The sequence below is a fragment of the Xenopus laevis genome, chromosome 5S (assembly GCF_017654675.1).
Source record: "Xenopus laevis strain J_2021 chromosome 5S, Xenopus_laevis_v10.1, whole genome shotgun sequence".
NCBI lineage: Eukaryota > Metazoa > Chordata > Amphibia > Anura > Pipidae > Xenopus > Xenopus laevis.
The window spans coordinates 78,392,488-78,418,710 of record NC_054380.1 but is presented as its reverse complement, the minus strand read 5'-3'; the positions used below and the strand labels follow the sequence as shown (position 1 = coordinate 78,418,710).

General features: G+C 41.2%; 1 protein-coding gene across 2 annotated transcripts; it reads right to left on the bottom strand.

Moving 5' to 3' along the window:
• Positions 1 to 1,972: 1,972 nt before the first annotated feature.
• On the bottom strand, positions 1,973 to 24,796 carry eef1a1.S (eukaryotic translation elongation factor 1 alpha 1 S homeolog). Of its 2 annotated transcripts, none has more exons than XM_041564675.1 (8): positions 24,679 to 24,796; positions 4,700 to 4,873; positions 4,303 to 4,482; positions 3,733 to 4,029; positions 3,500 to 3,650; positions 2,791 to 3,047; positions 2,464 to 2,698; positions 1,973 to 2,376 (listed from the first exon to the last, which is right to left on the bottom strand). In XM_041564675.1, the coding sequence occupies exons 2-8, from the start codon at positions 4,841 to 4,843 to the stop codon at positions 2,252 to 2,254; spliced, it is 1,389 nt and encodes a 462-aa protein (XP_041420609.1). In that variant the 5' UTR covers positions 4,844 to 4,873; positions 24,679 to 24,796; the 3' UTR covers positions 1,973 to 2,251. The 2 variants fall into 2 exon arrangements, with proteins under 2 accessions (XP_041420609.1, XP_041420608.1); XM_041564674.1 differs by lacking the exon at positions 24,679 to 24,796 and adding an exon at positions 6,189 to 6,625.
• Between the last annotated feature and the right edge of the window lie 1,427 nt (positions 24,797 to 26,223).

Sequence of the window (26,223 nt, the reverse complement as noted above, 5' to 3'; positions counted from 1 at the left end):
GACCCAAGGCAACTTCGGAAAACGAATCGCTCCCAGTGCCTTCCCGTCTGCGATTTTCATTATAGCCGGCGTAAGGTAGTTCAGGCAGATTAGTCGCCCCGAAGAGGACTAATCTTCGTGTGTGCCCGAAAGGGGTGAGTTTATAAGATCCTATGCCCCTTCTGCCTTTCCTCCCTTCCCTGTATGGATACATTGCTGCCAAATGCAGCTTGTGCTTTATTCATGGTAATAGTCACAGGTCTCTGTGCTCCACAATGTACTGAACCCCAATGTCCCATAGAATACGTTTGACTGGTCAAAGCCGTTTAACTTTCTGATAAACTAAAGAATCACAAACTTTGTGAAAAGGAGGTTTAACATTGTGAAAAAATTGTGTTCAAATACATCTAACATTTGTACCATAACATTGATATGGATATAAGCTGTGTATGTATACAGCTCAAATAAGATATTACTTGGTACTTTATCCCATTAATTAATGAACCAATCCTTAATGGAGGCAAAACAATACTATTGGGGTTTAATGTTTAAAATTACTTTTTGTAGACAAGGAATGGTGAAAATATCCCTTATGAAGCCCATGATCCTGAGCATTGTAGAGAATAGGTTCCATAGCTGTGTGTGTAGACCAGTGTAAAGATCTGGTGCAAAAATAAATTAAAAAAAAAAAAAAGTTCTTAGAACGTGAGCTCCCTCTTGTGTCAGTGTTCATGCTAAGACTGCAACACATGAGCCCAGAACTGTGATTGTTACATGTACACAGTTCTGTACATCATTTGAATAGAAAACAAATAAAAAAAAACTACAATAGTCATCACAAGTTTAAGGGTTTAATTTGGTTTGGTTTAACATCAAGGGATCAATCTAAAGAAAGTACTAGGATTCAGCTGAATGTTGCAGGTGCATTAGATTATACACATACATGTGGCATAGAGGATAAAAGATCCCTGAAGCCAATGTGAAGCAGGCTCACCTACTAATGCACTAGTCCATACTCACAGCCTTCATTTACAAACTAATTTCACGCCAGGAGGGGGTTTCCTGGTCCTGTAGCAGCACATGATCAGGGGATACATTTGCTCACACCATAAGCATGTCCCACACAGGGTTCGCCCTAACAGATGCTGTGGCCTTTACTTATTGCCTTTGAAAATAGCAGCAACCTAAAGGGAAAGTATTGTGAAACTAGTTGAACCTAATGTATTCAGATCTCTAGGTGGATACATGGAGCTAATTCTCTGGTGACCATAGCAACCAGTCAGAAGAGTACCAGTAACTAGTATTCAATTTTATATTGGGTGCTGTGTACTAAGCCTGGAGTGGGATTCTTCTGTTCAGAGAAAGACAACCCTTTTCATTGCATCATTGCTATGTAATATGAAGCATCTAAAAGAGTATGTAATACAATGTGATAGCTGGTATGGGTTACTGCCCACATTTAGATCTGCTCAGTGTTTGTAAATTAGCCTGAGACCGCAAACTAAAGTAGCAACAGCCACGTGACCAATACCGTATTTTTGTTCCTGTTTAATAACTCCCACCAAAGTAGAATCTGTCATTGGAGGTTTCAGGCATTGTTGTAGGTTCTCATGTGAATGGGTTAAAATGGTATTTAGTCTTTTGACCCTGAAAACTTAATCCCCATGACTGCTCTCCGACACCAACTGTGGTTAATACTAACCAGCTGCTATAGTTAGCATTCCCTTTACTATTCATATAAGAGGGGTTTTTAAAACAATGGCCATTAGCAAGGTATAGCCATTAGTATGTACAGCTAAACATTAGATACTTGGGAATATTACAGAATTTTGTTACAATATAGCAAGGACTTGCTACAATTTGGCTGGCAGCGGTGTCATGTGCCCATGAGATGCACTCAATTCTGCCGAGCCAGATACTCATTTAATGTAATGTATGGTTGCAACACCAAGCACAACTCAATCACCCAGAGTTAAAGAAATAAAAACTTGTATCTTTTCAACTTTTTTTTTTTTAATGGTCTCAAATTTGGTGACAGATTTTGGTCAAGTTGCCTCCCATTTAGAAATTACTGGATTTAAAACACTAATAACTTAAAACTGCCACAAACAAATGTGTCCGCAAGCATTTCTTTCCTTCTGAAGCTTTTGCGATGCATTGTAATCATTAACCAGTCTTTGACTATTAAACTCTGATGGCCAATTGATAGAAAGAGTTCTGAGACCAATCCTTCAGCCCTAGTTATGACTGAGGCAAGATATTCTGGAAATATTCATTTCGTTTTCGCGGCTTTCTGAGCAGACTTTGTGACTTTGCCGGATCCTGCTGCCTTCTTCTCGACTGCCTTGATTACTCCTACAGCAACGGTCTGTCTCATGTCACGAACAGCAAAACGACCTTGAAAAGGTGAGAAAACAAGTTAGCTAAAGATTCACTGGAAAGCGATTAACATGATAAATAGCAATATATTTTAGGAACACTTACCAAGAGGAGGGTAGTCAGAGAAGCTCTCCACGCACATTGGCTTTCCTGGGATCATGTCAACAATGGCAGCATCACCAGACTTCAGGAACTTGGGATTGTCTTCCAGTTTCTTACCAGAACGGCGATCAATCTTCTCCTTGAGCTCAGCAAACTTGCAAGCAATGTGAGCAGTGTGACAATCCAACACAGGGGCATATCCAGCACCAATCTGGCCTGGGTGGTTCAGGATGATAACCTATTAAAAGTCAGAGGTTAAAATAAGCACGGTTCTTACAATATGACAGCAACATTATTTAATTGTTTTCAGCCACAAACAATCCTGCATACCTGTGCGGTAAATGAACCAGCTTCCATTGGTGGGTCATTCTTGCTGTCACCAGCAACGTTGCCACGACGGACGTCCTTCACAGATACGTTCTTGACGTTAAAACCAACGTTGTCACCGGGCACGGCCTCAGTAAGGGCTTCATGGTGCATTTCAACAGATTTCACTTCAGTTGTTACATTGACAGGGGCAAAGGTAACCACCATGCCTGGTTTAATGACACCAGTCTCCACACGACCAACTGGTACAGTACCAATACCTGAAATATAGAATTTGCCATGAGATGTGTGCACATCCTACATCACTGCTTAAACAAGGTCTAAACCTGCGTGGTGGGAATTGCTGAGCTCTCTTCGTGTCCAGATTAAAGAAACTCCCATTTACCACTTAACATTTACAATATTTTATTTGCTGGACATGAACACATAATTTAAATATTAGACCTACAGCAACAAATTATGAATAGTTCTATTAAGAAGGGACCGTTATGCCTGAAGAGTAGTAACTTCAGGTGATAAGAGATTTCTAGGTTTAAGATAAACTACCTACGTGAAGGAAATATTTCAATACTAAGATTTTACAGAGAAATTTGAGCAGATGCAGATAGCTGTGCGATGCCTTTTGTACAAAGCAAGCTTCAAGATAAAATGTCATCATGAAGACACTAAGCAAAGGAAGGGAGAGAAAAAAAAAAAACCTATATATACCCACCGCCAATTTTGTAGACATCCTGCAGAGGCAGACGGAGAGGCTTATCGGTTGGGCGAGATGGTGGCAAAATGCAGTCAAGAGCTTCCAGCAGGGTAGTTCCGCTGCCAGATCCCTCTTTACGTGTGATTTTCCATCCCTTAAACCAAGGCATCTAGAGAAATAAAATTAAATTAACAACAGGGTAGGCCAACAGATGGTAAACCTGAAGTGAACTAAACTGCCACACTACTTACATTGGGGCTGGGCTCAAGCATGTTGTCACCGTTCCATCCAGAAATAGGCACAAAGGCAACAGTGTCAGGGTTGTAACCAATTTTCTTGATGTATGTGCTGACTTCCTTTACAATTTCCTCATATCTCTTCTGGCTGTATGGTGGTTCAGTGGAATCCATTTTGTTAATACCAACAATCAGCTGCTTAACACCCAGAGTGTAGGCAAGGAGAGCATGCTCACGGGTTTGTCCATTCTTTGAGATACCAGCTTCAAATTCACCAACACCAGCAGCAACAATCAGGACAGCACAGTCGGCCTACAAGAAGAAAGATTCAAAATCACCCACAAAAAAAAAAAAAAAACCCCAACAGCTGGTCACAACATTAAAGGCAAAGCTGCCTTGGACGTTGCTTCCCTTGCTTGGTAGGTTTGTTAGAGACCTGTATGCCATGCAATTTTTTAGTCTTTGGAGACTCTTAATACTAACCCATGCTACTATGAGAATGGGTTAGTTCATCATATTTAGCTTTGTATTACTTTATTTTCCCTTTTGCTTTGTATTTAAATCAAGCCAAAAAAAAAAGCCTACCTGAGAAGTACCAGTGATCATGTTCTTGATGAAATCTCTGTGTCCTGGAGCATCAATGATAGTGACATAGTATTTGCTGGTCTCAAATTTCCACAGGGAGATGTCAATGGTGATACCACGTTCACGCTCTGCCTTCAGTTTGTCCAAGACCCAGGCATACTTGAAGGAGCCTTTTCCCATCTGTTAGGTGAAAAGTTCAGCAATGATATGAGTAACAGGCCCTGAACACAAGGCTTCTGCCAATAATGATCTGGCATACAGCACTGCATACACTCTCTCTACCTCCATATTTATCCAGATACAAGCACAATTAGTGCACATGGCTAAATACACATGGGCAGGACTAAAGTCTATGATTTTGCTACAACAAGGAGAACAAGAGCTAGCCAAAACTTACCTCGGCAGCTTCCTTCTCGAACTTTTCAATGGTTCTCTTGTCGATGCCACCACATTTGTAGATCAGATGGCCAGTTGTTGTGGACTTTCCAGAATCGACGTGTCCAATGACAACGATGTTGATGTGAGTCTTTTCCTTTCCCATTGTGGATTATTAGATGTTTGGCGGTGGACACTAAAAATATATATATATATATATATATATATATAAAAAAATGTATATATGTGAATAAAAGGAAGCAATTGCTAGGCATTACACATTAGTTACAAGGCTGGGGAAGCTAATGCAGTCACACCCACCATTCAGAGAACTTTGCACTGATAAAACAGGAAAAGAAAATATATATAAGAAGTTCTCATTACATAAAACGGTAGAGAAAAAAAAAATGAATGAGGCCACTGCTGCCCCTTGTGCATGAGTCAGGCCTTGCAAGTGGGAGCTTCCAGCTCTTTTGTCTCCTCACTTGTGACTCAGCCTCCATCTTGTGAAGGGAAAAAAAAAACATTTTCAGCAGGGAGAGCAGCCGCCATTTTTATGGAATTACAGTCAGATGGGGAGGAAGATAAGAGTTTAACAGCAGTAATAGGTCAGAGAGATAAGATACTTTTTATACTAAAAGGGCCAAAACTAACAAGCAAAATTAAGCCAAGCCAAAGGAGTAAACGGCTGCAATCCCGACTTTAAGAAGCAGGACAGCAATAATCTAGTAATTATTCCCTATACACTGAAGCCATTCCCACACAGATCCTTCAGCCGTAAGGAACACTAGCAGGAAGAGAGAAATGATACGTCAGCGCTCGGCGAAATTGTGCAACCGGGCGCTAATGTAGCCAACCCGCAGACAATGAGCTACAGGCACGAAATACCTTCTCAGAGGGGGTGTCTAGGCCAGAAAGCGCGACTCTCCTACATTTGATAGACTGGGGGGGTGGATGTAGAACAACTATGGCCCATTAGTGCGTGTCGCCATTCGCCACCCCCGTCCCGTACAATACAGCCGTCCCATCCAGACAACTCGTTCCACCCGCCATCCACTAGCTTTTCCCACCAAGTCAATGACACAAAGACCCCATGGAGCACCTTTTAGTGAAGCGGATGGAGCATGAATAAGAGGCGGATGGTTTAAAGAGAACAGGATGCAGCGCGGATTGGGGCTAGGCCGCAAGCCTGACTAACGCACAGTTCATTAATACACGGACAGTTTTACAGTCACGTTCCCTTCCCGACACTGAATCTAGTTTAACAACGTTACAACAATTATAAAAAAAAAAACAAACAAAACTACATCGAAAAAAAAAATGGCTCCATTCAACCAAGAGAAATATCCGCCCAATGTATCTCAAGTAAAAAACAAAAGTACAGTAGAGGAAACACCACTGTATCACACATACCAATTAAAACACACATCATTAAAACGCACATATTTTGCTAGTCGCACAACAAATGCCACAAGCACCACGACCCGGGCCTTCAAATCTTTTTGACGTACCTTAAAACTCGCCGCAGACCCGGTGAGGAAGAGAGCGACTCCGGCGCTAACCACCCTTTATATAGAAGCCTCTATGGGCGGGGATTGTCCGTTACGTCATCGAGCCCAGAATTCCAAACGTGTTAGAGGCGGAGTCTTCACCTGAGTGTTCATCCTGTGAGAGTTCTGTACACTACAACTCCCAGTAGCTCTAGGGCGGCTGAAGCTGTTGGGTGAAACGCACGTTATCGCGGAATTAAGACTATGGCTCAAAAGGATGGTGGAATTCCCTCATGTGGCATAGATTCTTACCAACACTCTACTGCTCGATTACAGCCGAATAATAAATTTCTGTGCTAATGCGCAAAAAATTGCATTTCTTTATATTTTCCATTGTTCAACAAGTTCCGGTAACCCTTGTTTGGACTAATGCGCATCATGGCTGCTACTTGCCCCGCCCCGGGAGTGCTGAGGCCCCGCTACATTACGCACACTTAATGGCGCCTGCATTTCTGCAACTTTATTATGCGTCACATGATTCGCTAAAAGCCTTTTCAAGTTCCAAACCCTAAAATAATAGGCATATAGCTAAATGCGTGGGGAGCTGTGCTCGATAAGCATTTGTAATACTCGTGACTGATGGCGGGAGTAGGCAGTACTCATGAACAGACTGCAGGACATACACGCCTTCAACTCGTCTGGCACGAGCTAGGCGTCTGGTAATAAACTTGAACTCCCACCTTTCTACTCACTGACCCGCCCGGCTACACAGACTGCTCCCGCACATCCACTCAAAACTCGTCGTGCTAGAACTATCTCTTTAGTACGTGCGTAGGGAAACGTAGTCTTCATGGCGGAACTGAAAAGGTTTACATTGCGTTATTCGTAAATAGGCGCATTACATTCTGCTACTAATGATACTGCTTGCAAGTGTATTAGGGGAATACATTGCCTTCTCCTTATTCTGACACATTATCAGATCGTAACTGTAACAGTTTAGTTTCCATTTATATCAAAAGAAAATCAGATGGCACTCAACAGCAAATGTGCTGAAAGAAACCCTTAGGTTTAGGGTGTTCTATAGAGATTCGAAAATAAATTGCTGGCTCTAATCTCTCTTAAAACCAATTTAAAGGCTATTATCAAAAAAAGCATCGAAGTATAATCTTGCTCAAAAAAACATTCTGTGACAAAAACCAACGACTAAGTAATTCTTACAGAGTAGAAAGAATGACCTGGGTGTCCAAACCCCAGGTCCGTCACTTAAGAGATAACCAATTAAACTTTCAATGTTGAAAAAGGTCAGCAGAGCTTACACTCACCAAATTGGCTACCAAATTGTTCTATAGAGATCTCCACACAACGTTTCGGGGGGTTACTACCCCTTTCTCAAGTGCTCTTACCAAGAAAGGGGAGCAACCCCAGAAACGTTGTGTGGAGATCTCTATAGAACACCCTAAGGTAGGCATGTCCAAAGTCAGGCCCCGGCCAAATGCGGCCCGGTTTCAAATTTACACTGGCCCTCAGTCTCCATCATAAAATTAATAATAATGTGCCCCCCCCAGCACTGTGCAATCAGGAATCACGTAGCCTTAGCAGCAGGTCTGGACTGAGAATTAAAATAGGCTCTGGCATTTCAGGCCCAATCAGCCCCCACCAGCCCACCAAATACTGACTTTCTATGGCACCTTATAGCAGCCCCTCTGGCATTTGCCAGAACCCACAGATTGCCAGTCCGGTCCTGCGTAGCAGTAATATTTGGGCACATTTGTGAAATGATCTGCCACTTGGTCTATACTGCTGCCTGTGTGCTGAAGGTGTTAGCAATAGACACATACTTGCTCGTAGTGACGCACTGCTCTCATACTTCTTTAGGGTTGAAGGTGCAAAATACATAATGACGTGCCAGTACAGTAAACTAAAGTAGTATGTGAGAGCAGTGCGTCACTCTGTGCCAGTACGAGTCTATTGCTAACACCTTCAGCACACAGGCAGCAGTAGAGACCAAGTGGCAGAGCATTTCAATAATCATGTGCCCAAATAATACTGCTACAGCTACGTGACTTCTTGTTTAAATGAGGCACAGAGAATAAGTCCATACAGACTCCACTTCCTAAACGCTGTGAAAGCTTACATCTCCAGGAGTGAATGGTCCTGATCACAAGCTAGCTACATCGGAATGGATGTCAGGCTGAATGGTCGGCCCTCACACATTTTCACCTCACTTAAACTGTGGCCTTGTTGCAAAAAGTTTGGACACCCCTGCCCTAAGGGTTTCAGCACATTTGCTGTTGTGAGTGCCATCTTATTTTTCTTTTGCATATGGACTTTCGAAACCTCAGGGTTTCCAGATTGTGAACCACCAGTCATTCCACAGAACTGAGGATTTTTAGGGTTAGTTCACACGAGGAGATTTTGTCGCCTGGCGACTAATCGCCTCTTCTCCTAGGCGACAATCTTCCCAAACTGCCTCCGCTTGTCTTCCCATCCGCTATAATGAAAAGTCACCTGCTCTAAAGCACACGCGGCACTGCGTTTTTTGTAGTCACCCGAAGTTGCCTCACGAGGAAACCGGGCGACTTTGGAAAACGAAGCCGTGTGTGCTTTGGCGCAGGCGACTGTTCATTATAGCGGATGGGAAGACACGCAGAGGCAGTTCGAGGAGATTATCGCCCAGAAGAAGAGGTGATTAGTCGCCAGGCGACAATCTTCCCAAATCTCCTCTTGTGAACTAACCCTTAGTCATACTATAGTTTCCATGTAGCTTGGTGTTCTATAAACATTTCATGAAATTGCATAACTAGGCTTAATAACTACCCTATAACCCCTTGACCATGACTGCTGGCAGACATATTGAAAGGGCATTTTATTGTCTCTCCCCCTCCTAGCAAATTCAGGACCATCTCCATCCATTGTTGCTTCCAATTTATCTATGTATTTTACGGTTTGAATTAGCCACACCTGTTCAGAATATGTAAGATTGACTACTCTGGGCCACCCTCTGCCTATGTAGGGAGTGACTTTCTGCTCTGAATCAAGCAATTCCAGAACACATGATGGTAAATCCACTCAGGAACTACTCTTTTCATACAGTTAATAACAAATATAATTTTAAAGGGGAAATATTGCGAAAATGAAAATTTAATATAAGCTTTATTATAGTGAAATAAGCAGCTTTCTAAATATAATCAAATATTCTGCATCATTTCTGAAAATCAAGTTTATGGTCACTAACCCTCTCTCAGCATCTGTTTCTCTTTATTCTGTCTTCATGGAGTTGGGTGTCAGATAATTATTGACCGTTAGATTGAATATATCTTATAGGGGGAGCTGCTTTTGCCTAGAAGATGTTTTAGAGCTCACTATTAAAATCACCAGACAATGTCTCTCTACATGCAGAATTTATGCAAAAGGAAGTTATTTTTTTTTTTTTTTTTAGATTTTGTTTGTACTGGAATCTGTTATTTGAGTGAGCTTTAATACATCTGCTAGGAAAGGGAGCCCATTATATAAGATCTATTAGATCATTCATCTGACACCCAACTGCTGCATGAAGACCGAATGAACAAAAACAGATGCTAAGAGAGGAATAGTGAAAAACTTATTATTATTGCATAAACAATGCAGACTATTTAATTGATTGTATTTAAAGAGACTAGAAGATGGCCTGAATGAATACATTTAACTACAACAAAATCATATTGCTCTTTTTGGTTGCTAGGGTCAATCAACCTTATTTGAAAGCTGACAAGAGGCAGGCAGCAATTAATCTGTAATGAAATGAAGTGACCTACAAAAAACATTGTGACTGTTATCACATCTCAACATCTGCAATGAAAAAGCTACAAACTTGCCTGTTTAAATGCAGGTCAGACCACATCATAATATGGTTGAGAGTCATAACACACAGTGACAGAAGTGGTACTGGAATATTAAAGGAATAATTCAGTGTGAAAATAAAAACTGGGTAAATAGATAGGCTGTGCAAAATAAAAAATGTTTCTAATATAGTTAGTTAGCCAAAAATGTAATATATAAAGGCTGGAGTGAACAGATGTCTAATAAAACAGCCAGAATCCAACTTCCTGCTTTTCAGCTCTATAACTCTGATCTAGTCAGCGACTTGAAGGGGGGCCACATGGTACATTTCTGTTCAGTGAGTTTGTAGTTTATCCTCAGCATTCAAAAGCAACAGATATGACCCATGTGGCCCCCCCTCAAGTCCCTGATTGGTTACTGCCTGGTAACCAGGGTAACCAGTCAGTGTAAACCAAGAGAGCTGAAAAGCAGGAAGTAGTGATCTGACTGACATGTTATACATCAAATCACTCCAGCCTTTATACATTACATTTTTGGCTAACTAACTATATTAGAAACATATATTTATTTTGCACCGCCTATTTACCCAGTTTTTATTTTTACACTGAACAATTCCTTTAAGGCCCGTACACAAGTCACCATCCACTACACCCTTTAACGTGTTCATTATCACGCTTAGGGGAAGATTTATCAAGGTTTGAAGTGAGAATTTCGAATTTGAGGTTTTTTTTATGGCAAACTGTCAAATTGAACTAGGGAATTAAAATTTGATTCGTTTTTTTGATTTTTTAAATTTAGGATACGCTGGACCTTTAAGGACTCAAATTAGACTATTCGCCACCTTAAAACTGCCAAATTGCGGTTTAAGCCTATGGGATCAGTTTGGAGTTGTTTGCAGCCTTCCTGACATTCCATTTTTTTTTTTTCAGAGAATAAACTCGAATCAAGTTTTTTAAATTCGAATTGAATTTGATTCAAGTTTGCTGGTCGATCCTATTCACCGATTTTTTTAAAATAAATTTAGATTTCTTAGTTTAGTTTTAATTAACTCCCATGAACTCGAAATTCGACTCTTGATAAATCTGCCCCTAACAGTTAAAAATATGTTACATGGAAACCTGGGCACAGGGTCATTTAACACTGGGCTTATTTGCATCTTGGCATTAACCCATGGTAACCAGCAAAAATCAGCTGTTTCCTTTCATTCTTTCTGAAGCCGACTGTAAAAATTGAATCACTGGTTGTTATGTGTTACTTCCCACATGCAAATTTGCCCGGTGCTGATAAATATTAGAGCTTGGTCTAATCCATGCTACAGAGTTGATCAGCTGTTATTACTTTTTTGTTCAGTGCTGATAAATGGCAACTGCTGTGCTCAGACTACCTCTTGCAAAGGGTCTTAAATTTGTTATAACAGGTGGTCCACTTGCATTTTATAACAGTGCGAATGGCCTACCTCCCATCCATGTCTGTCACAGCTGTTCTTCACCAATGCTGGAGCTGCGCTGTGTGTCTGTCCTTGAAATAAGGAGAGAGTTATTCAGAATAGAAATTCAATTTTTCATTAAGTCTTCTACTCAGTTACAGAGAGGCAAATGGCTTCCAGATGAGTTTCTATTTTCTCCTACCCTTTAAAATAAAACAAATACGCAGTGGCATGGAAGTGGAATAGCACAGCTTCTAGAGCAGTGGTCCGCAACCAGTGGCTCGGGAGCTCACCATCCTAGGGTTGCCACCTCACCCCTTTAAAACCGAACACATATGGAATCCAAAGCCTGCATGGCTAATTTGCAATTAATTTAGATTAGAGCATGCTGTTTTCCGTCCAACTCGACACCTGCGTTTGGCGCAGATCGTCGGATCCGGCACGGGAATCCGTCACGGGAAAATAGTCTGTGTAGTTGTACCCTTAGGGTAAGGGCACACCTGGCGTTCGGGGAGATAAGTCGCCCCAAACAAAAGGCGATCAGTCACCAGGCGACTAAATCTCGCCGAATTGCCAGGTGTGCCCTTACCCTTAGATGCATGGCTGCACATAAATCAGTTCAGTCTGCAGCATGCATCTAAATGCATTGCAAATTAGCCATGCAGGCTGTGGATTCCATATGTGTTCAGTTTTAAAGGGGTGAGATGGCAACCCTACACCAACCCCTTGGATGTTGCTCCCAGTGACCACTAAGCAAGTGTGCTGCTAGACCACATAGGGGTTAACAAACAGCCAGTAACAGCCTTATCTGGTACCCCCAAGGAACATGTTTCAGGATTGTGTTGCTCCCCAACTCTGTTTACATTTGAATGTGTTTTCTCAAGGTATTTTTTTACCCCCATAACCCACTGGCTTCACTGTCCTCAACCTGTGTTTTTTTTAGGTGTATCTGTTCCAAGCACAACTGATACTGAAACATGTAACTGAACTGCTTGCCTGCAGGCACATGCAGCGGAGCAATGGTTGGCCAGAAAATGTCTGCTCCTGTGTATCTAGCCCAACCTCCACCCTGCTGCATGAAAATATAGCATTTTCCATTTAACGTGTTTGCATGCACCAACACCATACAGTCAGTGCTGTGCTTAAACACAGGACCAAAAAAAAAAAAACCCTTGTGTAGCATTAGCTACTGTATACTATGAAAATCTGAAGATCTACCACCAATAAATGTTAATGTACTGGTGCCGTTTTAATAGGTGCTACAATGCACCAGTGCAGTTACACATAACCAATTGCCAATTTGGTAGTTAGCAGGTAACTAAGCATGGTTGCTATGGGAAACCTGTATATGGCAAATGGCACATGCTTTGCAGACAGTGTCAAATTGAGGGATACCAGGGGCTCACCAGAGAACCTCACCTGAGCTGAAATATGCCGACTTCAGAAGCGTTGAATCTGCTTTGGCACAAACAGTCTAAGCGGATTTCAGTGCAGAACCACGAGTCTGCATATTGAGCTGAAATCCGCCAAATTTTGTTTGTGCCGAAGCCGATGCAACGCTTTTGAATGAGGAAGAGAGAAGTCTCATGGCCGTATTTCAGCTAGCCGACATTGTTCAGGAATTGTTCAGTATAAAAATAAAAAACTGGGTTAATAGGCTGTGTAAAATAAAAAAAATGTCAATACAGTTGGCCAAAAATGTAATGTATATAGGCTGGAGTGACTGGATGTCTCACATAATAGCCAGAACACTACTTCCTGCTTTATTTTGCACAGTCTATTTACCCAGTTTTTATTTTTACACTGAACTGTAAGGTGGGGGTTGTTCTCCTTTAAGAGCAACAAAAGGGGGCTGTAAGTAAACCTCTAGATAAGTGTATTTACATCTGATAGTGGACCTTTAGCTGACACAATGCTAAAACCTGCAAAGAATTGCTAATTTAATTTACATTGGAAAAGGTTACTGGATTTTGTCTTACTCTCTACTTATTTGTGTTTAATTAGATGTCTTTAGTTAAACAGACCCCCACTGCTTTCATTACTATGTGCAAGGACACTTTTCTCAGAGAACAAAGAGCTGTATTTTAGCCATTTGTTAGACAAAATCTGAACAACAATCAAGTCAGCATAGATTTCCTCCTTTAACATTTAAATCTCAACTAGTTGCGAGTTCACAAGTTTGCTGGGGGTTGGGATAAAGGTTTCCACAGTATTGTCAAAATACATTTTATGTTTGCAATAAATTGCAATGCTGCATTACACTGCTGACCAGATAGATAAACTGATGAAGTTCAATTCATGTATTAAAAATGCAGAATATGTATGTAAAACTGATCACACAGTTTCTAAACTATTTCATCAAAACTTGCCACAAGCACAATTCCCACCTCATCCCTTCACCGGGCATCCAGTTTTCAAACCGTATGATAATGAATGTGGCCATTTTTGTGGGTTAGCCTGTGCACAACGAACCAAGAATGAATCTGGCAAGACGTATCCAATGCATCAGTAATGTGCACGTTAATTTAATTGGTCAAGACATAACTGCAAGGGTTCACATTTCCACCATGTGATCCTACCAAATTGACCTGTCGCTGGCTTTGTCAGACCAATGCAATTCTGCTGTTAATCCATCATTTTCCTCATGCTCATTACTGGCTCTTTCTGCAGACTTGGGGGCAAATTCACTAAGCGCCGAAAATGCTCTAGCGACGGCTTCACCACACTTCGCCAGGCGTAGTTTCGCCAGGGCAGCTTTTTGGGACTTAAGAGAAAATTTCAAGTCCTATCTACTATATTGCACTTTGCCTGGTCTGAGGTGGCAAAGGCAAGTCTGGCGCAAGAGGTAACGTTACGTTCAGTAAAATCCGCAAGTTAGTGAATTAGTGTAGTTACGTCCCTTCGTCTGGCATAAGGGTGCGAAGTAGCACTACAGTAGGTCCACTTTGCTAGCGAATTTACACCAACACCCGTTAATAAATCGTCGAAATGGCAAAATGATGTCACGCTGGCGGCAAAGTGGCTAATGCTGGCTTCAGAAGTGTTGAATCTGCTTTGGCACAAACAGGCGGATTGGCCCATAAGCGATTCTGGAAGTCACATGTTAATTGTGCTGTGGCGATAACTGTTACAAGCAAATTTCTTGTGGTCAGTGCTGAAAACCTACACACATTAAAATGCTGTATAGGCAATCAAAATAATGCCGCTCTGTCAATACATTCCAATGTTGCTGCATGTGTGTAGTAAGTGACGCAAATGGCCAAAATCCAGCCCATATGCATAGTGACTGGCAGGTCCGGACTGAGAATTAAAATAGGCCCTGGCATTTCAGGTACACAGAGGCCCAATCAGCCCACATAGAGGCCCAAACAGCCTCCACCAGCCCACGGAATACTGATTTCTATGGCACCTTATAGCAGCCCCTCTGGCATTTGCCAGAACCCACAGATCGCCAGTCCGGGCCTGGTGACTGGTGTGTGCAATTAATGTCACTTACCACACATAAGGTTTTGTCGGTTTCTCTTCTGGCAAAAAAAAGTGTTACATTAGCCTTAACATTCCAGTAAGCAAAACACTGAGTTATATTCCTGTAGAATACATATGCAGGTAATTATATAACACTTTTTATGGAGTGTGACATCTATAGAGGTATTATGCATCATACAACTGCAGACTCTTGCTAGGGAGATTTTTCCAGTTTAATACTGCTGAATTGTAAACCACTGTAATATTAGGATAGCAAGTTTTTCTTGTGTGACTGGCTCATGTCTGAACTTGTCCTATGGACTTTATCCTGAAGTTTAGTTGAAACCACAATTCCTTCTTGCAGAAGTTAAAAAATTAAGGGGCAGATTTATCAAAATGTGAGATTAGAAGTCACCACAGAAAAACTCACTAACTTCATATTTATCAATAGAGGTCATCATTTGATAAATATGCTTTTAAATATCCCATAGGAATGAATAGAAAGTGAGGGAGTTTCTTTGTGGTAAATTCTAATCACATTTTGATAAATCTGCCCCTAAATGTGCACTCTACCTCACTAGTGGGTTTATTTTATCACAGCTGTGCTGTGATAAAATAAACCCACATTTTGAAGACTCTCCGGTTTCTGTGATATTTCATGTTACTGCAGTGGAGATGGCTACTCTACTAACCTGTTGAAGAGTCAGACTACAAAGTCATTTGGAGGATCTAGAGGGAATAAGAACCTATATCCACTGTACCTCACTCAAGTACAGGGCCAGCTTTAGGGTAGATAGCATCCTGTGCAAAGTAATGCAGTGACTGCACAACCTGTACACAGAGTACATTTGACCCTTTAGGCTGGCCATAGACATGCAGATTTAACTGCAATATCGGACGAACGGAACGTCTCCATCTCCCGACCTGCCACTAACCTTCAATTTAAATAAAGTAGTAAAAGAACAGATCAGACGATGTTCTACCCTGGCAACAATCGTACAAAAGTTTATGTCCGACAAAAGCTAGTGACAGTCTCCCACTGAAAATCTTCAGCTCGGCAATACACGCAGAGATATTATCAGCAGCCGACAGAAATCTTTTAACCTGTCTGATCGACCAAACGACCGATCTCCATGGGACGAAAAATTTCGGGACTCTCCACACACGTTCAGAAAATCATACCAATCAAGGATTTGTACGATTGGATCTTTGCGTCTATGGCCAACTTTACTAGCACCTGTGTGAAAGCTGGCTACAGTAGCATTTTAGTTTACTGCCCCTCATTATGGTACCAACTCAAATACCCCCCAAAAGGATTGACATGTTCAAGTTCATCTAAAAAGCAATTGCTGCTAGAACTAAAAAAATCGGATATTAAGAGTTTGGTTCCAGATAATGGATTATTTCTTAACCTTATTTCCCACCCCACTCACATTTTGCCCAGTTGCCTATGAATACTACAGAATATTAAAAAAAAAAATGGGTTAATTTGGGTCAATTAACATGCTTGTGCCGAGATTCAGAGTAGACCCTGGTATTTTAAGTACACAAAGGCTCAAAATAAAGGACCAGTAGCTTATAGCAGTAGTCTGGTGGTTGCCAGAGTATACAGTTAGAATTTGTTAACTATTATGACAACAACATATTTTTTCAGTACTGCTTGAAGTAAATGTTGTACATAGGTTTACTGGGTTTTGTTGATCTTTGATGATTCTAAATTCACTGCTTACATTTCCTTTCTGAATCAATCAATAAAACGTAGTCTGGGCATATTCCTGCCCTCCCCTTTTTAGCACTCATGCAACATTGGTTAGACAGACATTCTACATTTGGGCTTTGAAGTCTTAAAGGAATTGTTCAGGATAAAAATAAAAAAACTGGCTAAATAGGCTGTGTAAAATAAACAATTTTGCACATGCTATCTAATTTACCCAGTTTTTATTTTTACACAACTATTCCTTTAGGATCAAGTAAATGTAATTATGCATCCTCCATAGTAGCCTTTAGGAGAGTTACCGGCAATTGCAACACTTTGTGAATAATAATCTGTTATTATGGAGAACCATTGCTGGCCAAGGACCATCACTGCACATGAACCAGCTCTGTGCTGTCCAGATTTGGGACATATGCCCACCAGGTTAATAAAGCACCCAACTGACATTTTTGATAACATGATGAGTCTACAGACAGCAGTTGTTGGAAGCTTACATATTCTGTGACTAGACACACACAGTATAACTTGCAACTAAATCATCTATAACACACAAGTCTTACAATATAATGCTTTGTTATGGGACTCAGGGCCAATCCTGGCCCCTCCGCAGCCTGAGGCAGCTAGGTGTTGCTGCCACCCCCCTCTCCGGTACGCTCACCTTTTTCGTCCAGGGGGGTCCACAAGTGCGGCGGAGAGGGCCAGGACGCTAGCATAATTGCGCTCGACAAGCCGAATTTCCGGTTCGAAAACCGGAAATTTGGCTCTTAAAGTACCAGGAGCGGCATTTTTGCCTTAGGGTAAGGACATACTGGACGATTTGTCGCCAGCGTTTTTAAAAAGCAAATCGCGGCGACATATCGCTCGTTTTGTCTCTGAACAAAACCAAATGAAAGACGCCAGCTCCTGTGCCCACAGCGCGTTTGTGAAGCGCCTGTAGCTCCAAAACGCACCGAGACCCTTTTCCGAGCGATTTATCAGAAATAGCATGTACTTAGAAAAGCACTGAAATCTCCTAGACACGCACACAAATACAGATAAGTAGCAGCAATTGTATTCAAATTACAATGCGAACACAATGACGCAAGCACGTAAAGACGCCAGGTTACAGCGGGAAGCACAAACCGTTTCCGGTTTGGGTGGAGCACGTACCGCACAGAGTAATGGGATACAAATCGCTCTGTACCAATAGTCGCTGTGAATCGTCTGTTCAAAAAAGACGATCGTCTTGTTGCCGCGATTTACTTTTTAAAAACGTTGGCGACAAATCGTCCAGTGTGTCCTTACCCTACCCTAAGGCTAAGGCCACACTAGGCGATAGCGCGGCGATTTGACTCGCGGCGACTTTTCGCCGCGACTTTTAAGCCGCAATCGCTGTGGAAACTTTTGCGCTGGCGTCTATGGGGAATCGCCAGCGTAAAAACACACGCGGCGATCTTTTTTCTATTGTCGCTCGAAATCGCCTCGCTAGGCGATTTCGAGCGACAATAGAAAAAAGATCGCCGCGTGTGTTTTTACGCTGGCGATTTTACGCGATTCCCCATAGACGCCAGCGCAAAAGTTTCCCCAGCGATTGCGGCTTAAAGTCGCGGCGAAAAGTCGCCGCGAGTCAAATCGCCGCGCTATCGCCTAGTGTGGCCTTAGCCTTAATACCAGGAAGGTTTTGTTGTCTCAGCATTAGTGGAAATGTTTTAGTTTTACAGTGGCAACTCAGCAAAAATTCTTATTTTGAGGTCTTAATTTAAATAACACAATGGAGACAGACAATTTGCTAATCACCTAGACCCTTCATCCTGGTTATCTGGTTGCTAGAAGGTGAACATATACAGGCCAATAAAGATTGCAGACTCCCTCCAGACATCTTTCACTGCACCCATCCTCCCATAATTTCTCTATCTGCAGACTTGAGATTCACAGGGAGCGAAGCAGCCATCAAAGATCCTAAACAAAGCACAGCTCTATGACAGATTGTAGTAATTTAGAATATTCAAATTTACAGTCTGTGCTCTATGTACCTAAGCTTTATTACAATGAAGAAAACTTTGGATTTCATATACAAGGCCAGAATTGGTGTGAATTACTTTTGCTATTGTGTATACAACTGAACTACATCAGGTTGACAATTACAGCATTATCATATTCAATCTAATCTTTGTATACAAGTGCAACTGTGGCCTGACAAAATGCTGAGCCACAGGCTTCATTTACTGCCTACAGAGCCAAAAATACACTAAAGGAGAAGGAAAGGCATCCCTAGTGCTGTTGATCTTCTTCATGTCAAACCGATCCATACAAGGACTGCCATTAAAGGAGAAGAAAAGGCATCCTGCACTTGGGGGTGCCAAATGTTAGGCACACCCATGTGATTGTATTGACTTATCTGAAACCCCGGGCCGGTGCTCCTATCAGCAGAAAAATACACTGGGGGTTATACCAGTGAGCACCGCGGATCAATCCTCTTCCGGCTTCTTCTTGCTTCAAATTTCTCGGGGCAAACGCATGCGCAGTTGAACTAAATAGCCGACTTTTTAGTTAAAGTTTGGCTTTTCATTCACGTGTGCTGAACGAAATGTAATATGCAGCAACATGTCACAACTTGTCTGTGGTAGTGGGGTGGGGGTTTACGTCATTAAGATTGAGGAACAAAAAAAATTGCCGTTTCCTTAAGGGTGATGGCACTCGTGGAGATTAGTGGCCAATCGATAAATCTTTGCTACTGTGGCCAACTACTCTGCCCAAAATGCCTTCCCACTGGCAAGAATGTGAATCGCGAATGGGCTGGCATAAACATTTGCTTCAGTTTTCCATAGTTGTGTCACAAGGAAACTTCGGGCTTCTTTGGAAAATCTACACTTATGCCAACACACTGGCGATTCACATTCTTGCCTTTGGGGAGATTAGTTGCCTGCAGTAGAGAAGATTAATCACTTGGCGACTAATCTCCCACCCAGGGTCAGACTGGACACTGGAGAAAAAAAAAACAGGTTGGCCCTTGCCGGCCCAGACATGCTCCCCCGGCTGCCCCATAAAGAGCCGAACGTGCACTGTGTCGCATGTGCACAAAGTGTTCGGGCAGGCCTGGGAATTGGAGGTCGGGAAGGGGGCCCCGGGGACTGCAAGGAGGGCCCTTGTTTGCAGCCTCAGTGGGCCCCCCAAGGTTCCAGTCCGACCCTGCAATGACATTTAATTTTTTTTTTTTATTTCCTGCTCCAATTATAGCAGTGTACAACTAATGTAGTAGCTTTTTCTCATAAATGTAGTTTTATGTAGAGAACTAACCTGTGAAATGTACTATTAATGAACATTTTGGTAAAGACCACATAGATGTACAGGAGACTCAGAATAAATCATTGCATATAAAATGAGCTAATGCATGACTATCTTTGTACCTTTTAACAATTAACAGAAATAATAAGGTTAACACCTTACCATGTACAAAGTGAGCAACATCTCACAAGACAACTAGATTACTAAAATGTCGCACATTCACATGAACTTCTAAATTACTCCACCCAAAGTCTAAATGACAAATACAAGTGATGATCTTGCAATGACATCTAAAAAAAAATCGCTTTACCCATCTCTCTCTAAAGTTGGCCATATGTATAAAAATCTTGTTTAGCCAGGTCTCCAAAAACATGGATCCATGTCCGATTTGGCCACCCAGGTAAAAGGCCAAAATGGTGCATCAACAGATAAAGTCAAACCTGCCCAATGTCCAAACAGACTATAGTAATATAACTTAGATTGGATAAAGATATGCCTGTAGAGTTCAACCTTTTAGAGATATATAGATAGATATATAGATATACACACAACTCGCCTAACTGTAAGTTGTCTAATATAAACAGTACATGGATAGAAGGTTGCCATGTCTGGTTTTCACCCGAACAGTCCAGTTTTAGGAAATCCAAAGCCTTGCCCCTGACATCACAGTCAAACCCCAGACGGTCAACATCCTTCTGCCCCTGATGTCACAAAGCCCACCCCCGTCCCAGTCTTCCTGGCTGCAGAAGGTGGCAACTCTGCATGGATATCAATCAGGATTGGCAGGCCACTATACATTGTGGTCAGTAAAGTATTATATTATTGATCATTAGATACATGCTTGTGACATAATTCAGCGACCATTAAAGGCTAAAATGACAGGTAAATTCTGAACACACTATAGCCCCAGATTACGTGGCATATATGTAGGACACAAGTCCGGATTGAGAATTAAAAAAGGCCCTGGCAATTCAGGTACACGGAGGCCCAAACAAACCCTACCAGCCCACTAAATAGTGACTTTCTTACAGCAGCCCCTCTGGCAATTGCCAGAACCCACAGATTGCCAGTCCGGGCCTGGTAGGAAGTGCACCTACAGTAAGAGTCCATGGAGTTTGCTAGTGGAGGAGTGTGCATGTATAGGTAAATATTTAATTAAATTCAGCTCTCAGGTCAGATGATTTTAACCCACAGATTGCCAGTCCGGGCCTGGTAGGAAGTGCACCTACAGTAAGAGGCCATGGAGTTTGCTAGTGGAGGAGTGTGCATGTATAGGTAAATATTTCATTAAACTCAGCTCTCAGGTCAGATGCTTTATCTGCAGTTGTAGGCTCTTTTGAAATGGTTTTCCTCAAGCAATGCTTCAGCAACAAATCACCTTTTGTACGTTGTACCACTTTAAAGCTGGTCATAAACACACTTAATACCTGTACGAAACTTGTACATAAATCACTCCCAAAAGCATAGGAGATTAGCCCATGCATGTATAATGCTATAACACTTGCTGGGAACTGCAGCTATAAACCATAATATGTCCCCATGAATCTTTATGGTGTTTATAATGAACAACAACAACTAAATTTCAGTGTATTAAAACAGTTGCTACCAGAAGCAGTGCAAATGTAAATAATTTAAATAATACAATGTTTGCCATTTGTAAGCAGCAGCCAATGTCATGATTTAAAATGACTGAACTCCACAGAGAAATGCTTGACTAAAAAGTTACTGGACTCCACAGAGAAAAGTTTAACACCCCTCCTCACCAATGCAATATGAGCAATTATAAATACCTCCACTGGCAAGGAGCTACTGGGTCTCCCGTTTCTATTTTTATGGCTCTGGAAGAAGGCTTCAGTACATCAGAGACTGAAAACATTCCAGAGGCTAAGGCATGTCACGGGCCAGACCCCCAGACATTACAAGTGCCAATTTAACACAGAGTGTGGCAAATTTCCAGTCTAGCCAGATATGGATTATTATTGAAAGGCCACTCCTTATAGATTCAAGTGCAGTCAGCTAAAACTTTCTGCCAAGGGTTGATGCAAGTTACAGCGATGTTCCAGGAGTCAATCTGTAAAGTATTTTATTAGCACAGTAAGTTATTTAATGCCCATACAGAACCAATCACACATTTCTATGGGGACAATTTTTGGAGAACTTTAATGCTCCTATTCATATTCCAGTCTCTTATCTAAATCAGTGCATTGTTGTTAGGGTAATTTGAACCCTAGCAACCAGATTGAAAAAGCAAACTGCAGAGCTGCTGAATAAAAAAAGCTTAACTCAAAGACCACAAATAAAAAGAAATGAAAAGCAATTTCAAATTGTCTCACAATTACACTTCGACATCCTTCTAAAAGTTAATTTAAAGTTGAACAACCCTTTCAAAGACTTCCAGTGTTGGCATTCGGACAACATATAGAAGATGACAGCTCACTTTTTCTTAGAAGGGAAAATATGCTCTATTCGAATAATTCTTCACCGAAGAGTTATATTTCAGCATACTTAGGCGTAGTATTATTTATAATTGCTTAGAGACTATAATCTCAACTGAAAAAAAAAATCTAGAGAGGCAGTGACCTCTCTTGGCCACATTTTAAGAACAAAAGATAGAATACTTGCTATAATGCATAAGGAAAATAAACCAATGAGTTCTCATGTGTAGATGCTGTCATTTAACTCAGCAATAAAAAACCCACAGAACTTGTATTTCTATACTATAACATTGTAATAGTAGCAGAATATCCCTTGAAAAGCAGTTTAAGATATGCACACACTAATATCACTAAAAAGATTAGACAGTAGTATTGCTATATTCCTCCTTGCCCAGTGGAGACTATTCTCTAGCCAAGCTTAACTCTGCTAACTCTCGTCTTCAATAGGCTGGAGTAACACTTACATACAGTATGTGCTCTGGACTATGGAAGTATTTCAATGCGCTATACCCCAGCATAACCCTTCTCTGCTCAGTCATGGTAAGAGAGTCAGGCGTTTTATGTAAATCTGGCCTGGGGTTGATTACAAACTAAATAAATTACACATATAGGTATGGGATTCATTATCCTGAAACCCATTATACAGAAAGCTCAAAACTACGAGAGGGTCATCTCATATAGGTTCCACTTTAAAGAGATTCTGTCATGATTTTTATGATGTAGTTTTTATTTTCTTTATGATGTAGTTTTTATTTCTAAATTACACTGTAACTAATTCATTCTACCATATAAAATTTAATTCCTGAACCAGCAAGTGTATTTGTTTTAGTTGTAATATTGGTGTGTAGGCAGCCATCATTTTGCACTTTAAGATGGAACTGCTTTCTGGCAGGCTGTTGTTTCTCCTACTCAATGTAAATGAATGTGTCGCAGTGTGACCTCAATTTTACTACTGAGTGCTGTTCTTAGATCTACCAGGCAGCTGTTATCTTGTGTTAGGGAGCGGCTACCTGGTTACCTTCCCATTATTCTGTTGTTAGTTGGAGGGAAAAGGGAGGGGGTGATATCACTCCAACTTGCAGTTCAGCAGTAAAGAGTAAATTAAGTTTATCAGAGCACAAGTCACATGACTGGGGGCAGTTGGGAAACTGACAATATGTCTAGCTCCATGTCAAAATTCAAAATTAAATATAAAAAATAAATCTGGTTGCTCTTTTGAGAAACGGATTTCAGTGCAGAATTCTGCTGTAGCAGCACTATTAACTGATGAGTTTTGAAAAAACTTCCCATGACAGTATCCCTTTATGGAAATAATTCAAATTTTTCATTATGATTTCCTTTTTCTCTGTAATATGGAACACATTGTATCTGATCCTAACCAAGATACACACACACAAAGTCACCTCATGAAGCAACTTCAGAAAGCCAAAGCGACTTGTATGTTAAGCATTTGGAGGAGCTTAGTTGCCTGTGCAAGAAGAGATTAATCTCGGAGCAACTAATAGAATGTGTGAGTGGCTTAAAGGAGAACTAAAGTCTAAAAGAGAATAATGCTAGAAATGCTGTATTTTGTATACTAAACATAAACATGAACTGAATGCACCAGAAGCCTAATAAAACAAATGATTTATGCTTTCAAAGTTGGCCCCAGGGGGTCATCATCTTGTAACTTTGTTAAACATCTTTAAGACCATGCACATGCTCAGTGTGGTCTGGGCTTCAGTTGGGAGGTTAAGCTTAGGGATCTTCATAAATTATCAAAACAGCACAAGTCAAATAATATCTGCCATAGAAGCTGATACAGCAAGACTGCAGACTGCACTAGGTCTACGGATACAAATCCATACACCGTCGTCGGCTGTTCTACAGGGAAACAAACAAAGCTGCTAGAGTTCTGGGAAGAAAGGTGGGGGGGGGGTCTCCCCTCTGCCATTTGAAAGTATGATTGTTTCCCTGCAGAGCAGTTAAGGACCGTCTGGACCGTTTCCTATCCACAGCAGTCAGAGCAAGTTTAACGAAGGGGGAATTTCACTCCATACAGGCAGGTTTATTATAATAACGTTAGACATTTTTAAATTTAAAATACTCCTTTAATTCACACTAGAAATGTCATTACATTTTTTTTAATTATGGATTTTTATTATTTGGGTAAAGTTCCCTTTTGAAGGCCTTAAAAAAGGAAATTGCTTTGTTAAACATAGCATTTTTCATTATATGATATTTTTTGTCCTGTGCTTTCCCCTTGGATTTAATGTGTCTCCGTGTGTACAACACCATTGGGATGAATGATCTATGTTTCTGACACTGTTCTATGAATTGTGTATAGTGCAAATTTAATACACACATATGAATCATCCTGGTAATAATAAATAAAAGACACTACTGTACCACACTTCTTTCCCCAAGTGAAGTTTAACAGCTTGGGTTGCTCCATATAGCATCCTCAAAATACTTTCTGCACCTCCATTTTTGCTGTTTCCTAGCAGTAATTGAACTCTTTCCCACACTTTGCAGTGTCTTCCCCCTTTGAAAGCTCCCCATCCAGTTAACAGGCCAGCTTTATCAAGTGATGCAGACACTCAAGCTCAATATTTGTTCAGCCTTGGGCTTTTTAGTAATCACCCTTAACAAGCAACACATGGAATCAGTCTAAATTTGTGTTGCAAACATTTAAATCCAACATTCTTAGGGCTCTTACACACGGCCGTTCCGACCTGCGCTCCCCTGCGTTCCGTTTTTTGGCGTTCAGCCGCAGGGGAGCTCAGGAATAGACGCAAGTCATTATTTGAAATGGGGCTGTACTCACTCAGGCGCGTGTAGGCGCCGAACGCAGGTTCAGACGCAACATGCTGCATTTTTCCTGCGTTCGGCGCCTACACGCGCCTGAGTGAGTACAGCCCCATTTCAAATAATGACTTGCGTCTATTCCTGCGCTCCCCTGCGGCTGAACGCCAAAAAACGGAACGCAGGGGAGCGCAGGTCGGAATGGCCGTGTGTAAGAGCCCTTAAGGAAGCCTGCAATATTAGTTACACTATACAGCACCTTTTCAGAACACAAAACAAATCCAAATATACAGGTCTAATTATATCACTGATGTATGGGCTGCCATGAAATTAGGAATTAATTACAAATTACCCATTCAGCATATGGATTTGCATGCATGATTTTGAAAGGGGTGGGGAAATAGCCAAAATTCTCTATAGCCACATATATAGAGCAAGCAATAAACAATGCTTGACTTGTGCTGCTAGAGGCACACATGAGCTATAGTACTTGCCGCTGCACAATATGGCTTTCAGACTGCAGGACATCATGAATGCAGCATTGTATGTTTTATTCTCTATATCTAGTAACAGGTTTCAAATCATTTACAATGTTAAAATCATTTTTAAACACACAAATCATACATTTCAATTGAACTATTTATGGTTTTTGCAGCTCTGTGTTTTGACGCTAATGAGTGGTTATAGTTTGGTGAGGGGTGTCACTAGAACACAGCTGGGTAGTATTTTAAATATTTAGGATGAAAACTATAAAAAAAACATTATACATACGGGTTGCAAAGATTACCGGCTGAACATACTGGATAACATATAACATTTTTTGAAGTGACACCACCGCCCTGTTGATATGACTGCATGCACATGCATTTTTTTCTCCTAACAGTATTGGCAGCCAATCACTTTAATGGGGAAGAGCTTTCTAACACACACTGTATTATTTCAATGAGATTGCTATTGAAAACAGGATGCCCTTTTCTATTCTCTGCACTGCTGGTTTAGACTTGAAATAATGTAGCAGAAGACAGATTTAAAATAGACCTATAAAGATGCATGCAAGTTACTGGAATCATGACTGAAGGAAAGCTGGTTCGCTACATTACAGTGTAGAAAGGGACAAAAATTATGCTCTTAATTGCAATTAAATTTAAA

Bases quoted from the DNA above. Each gene is read 5' to 3' on its own strand.
- eef1a1.S (XM_041564675.1), bottom strand. From the start codon at position 4,843: ATGGGAAAGGAAAAGACTCACATCAACATCGTTGTCATTGGACACGTC. The intron at 4,030-4,302 runs GTAGGCTTTTTT...TTCTTCTTGTAG, and splicing joins TGATCACTGGTACTTCTCAG to GCCGACTGTGCTGTCCTGAT. The intron at 3,048-3,499 runs GTGGGTATATAT...TCTATATTTCAG, and splicing joins GGATGTCTACAAAATTGGCG to GTATTGGTACTGTACCAGTT.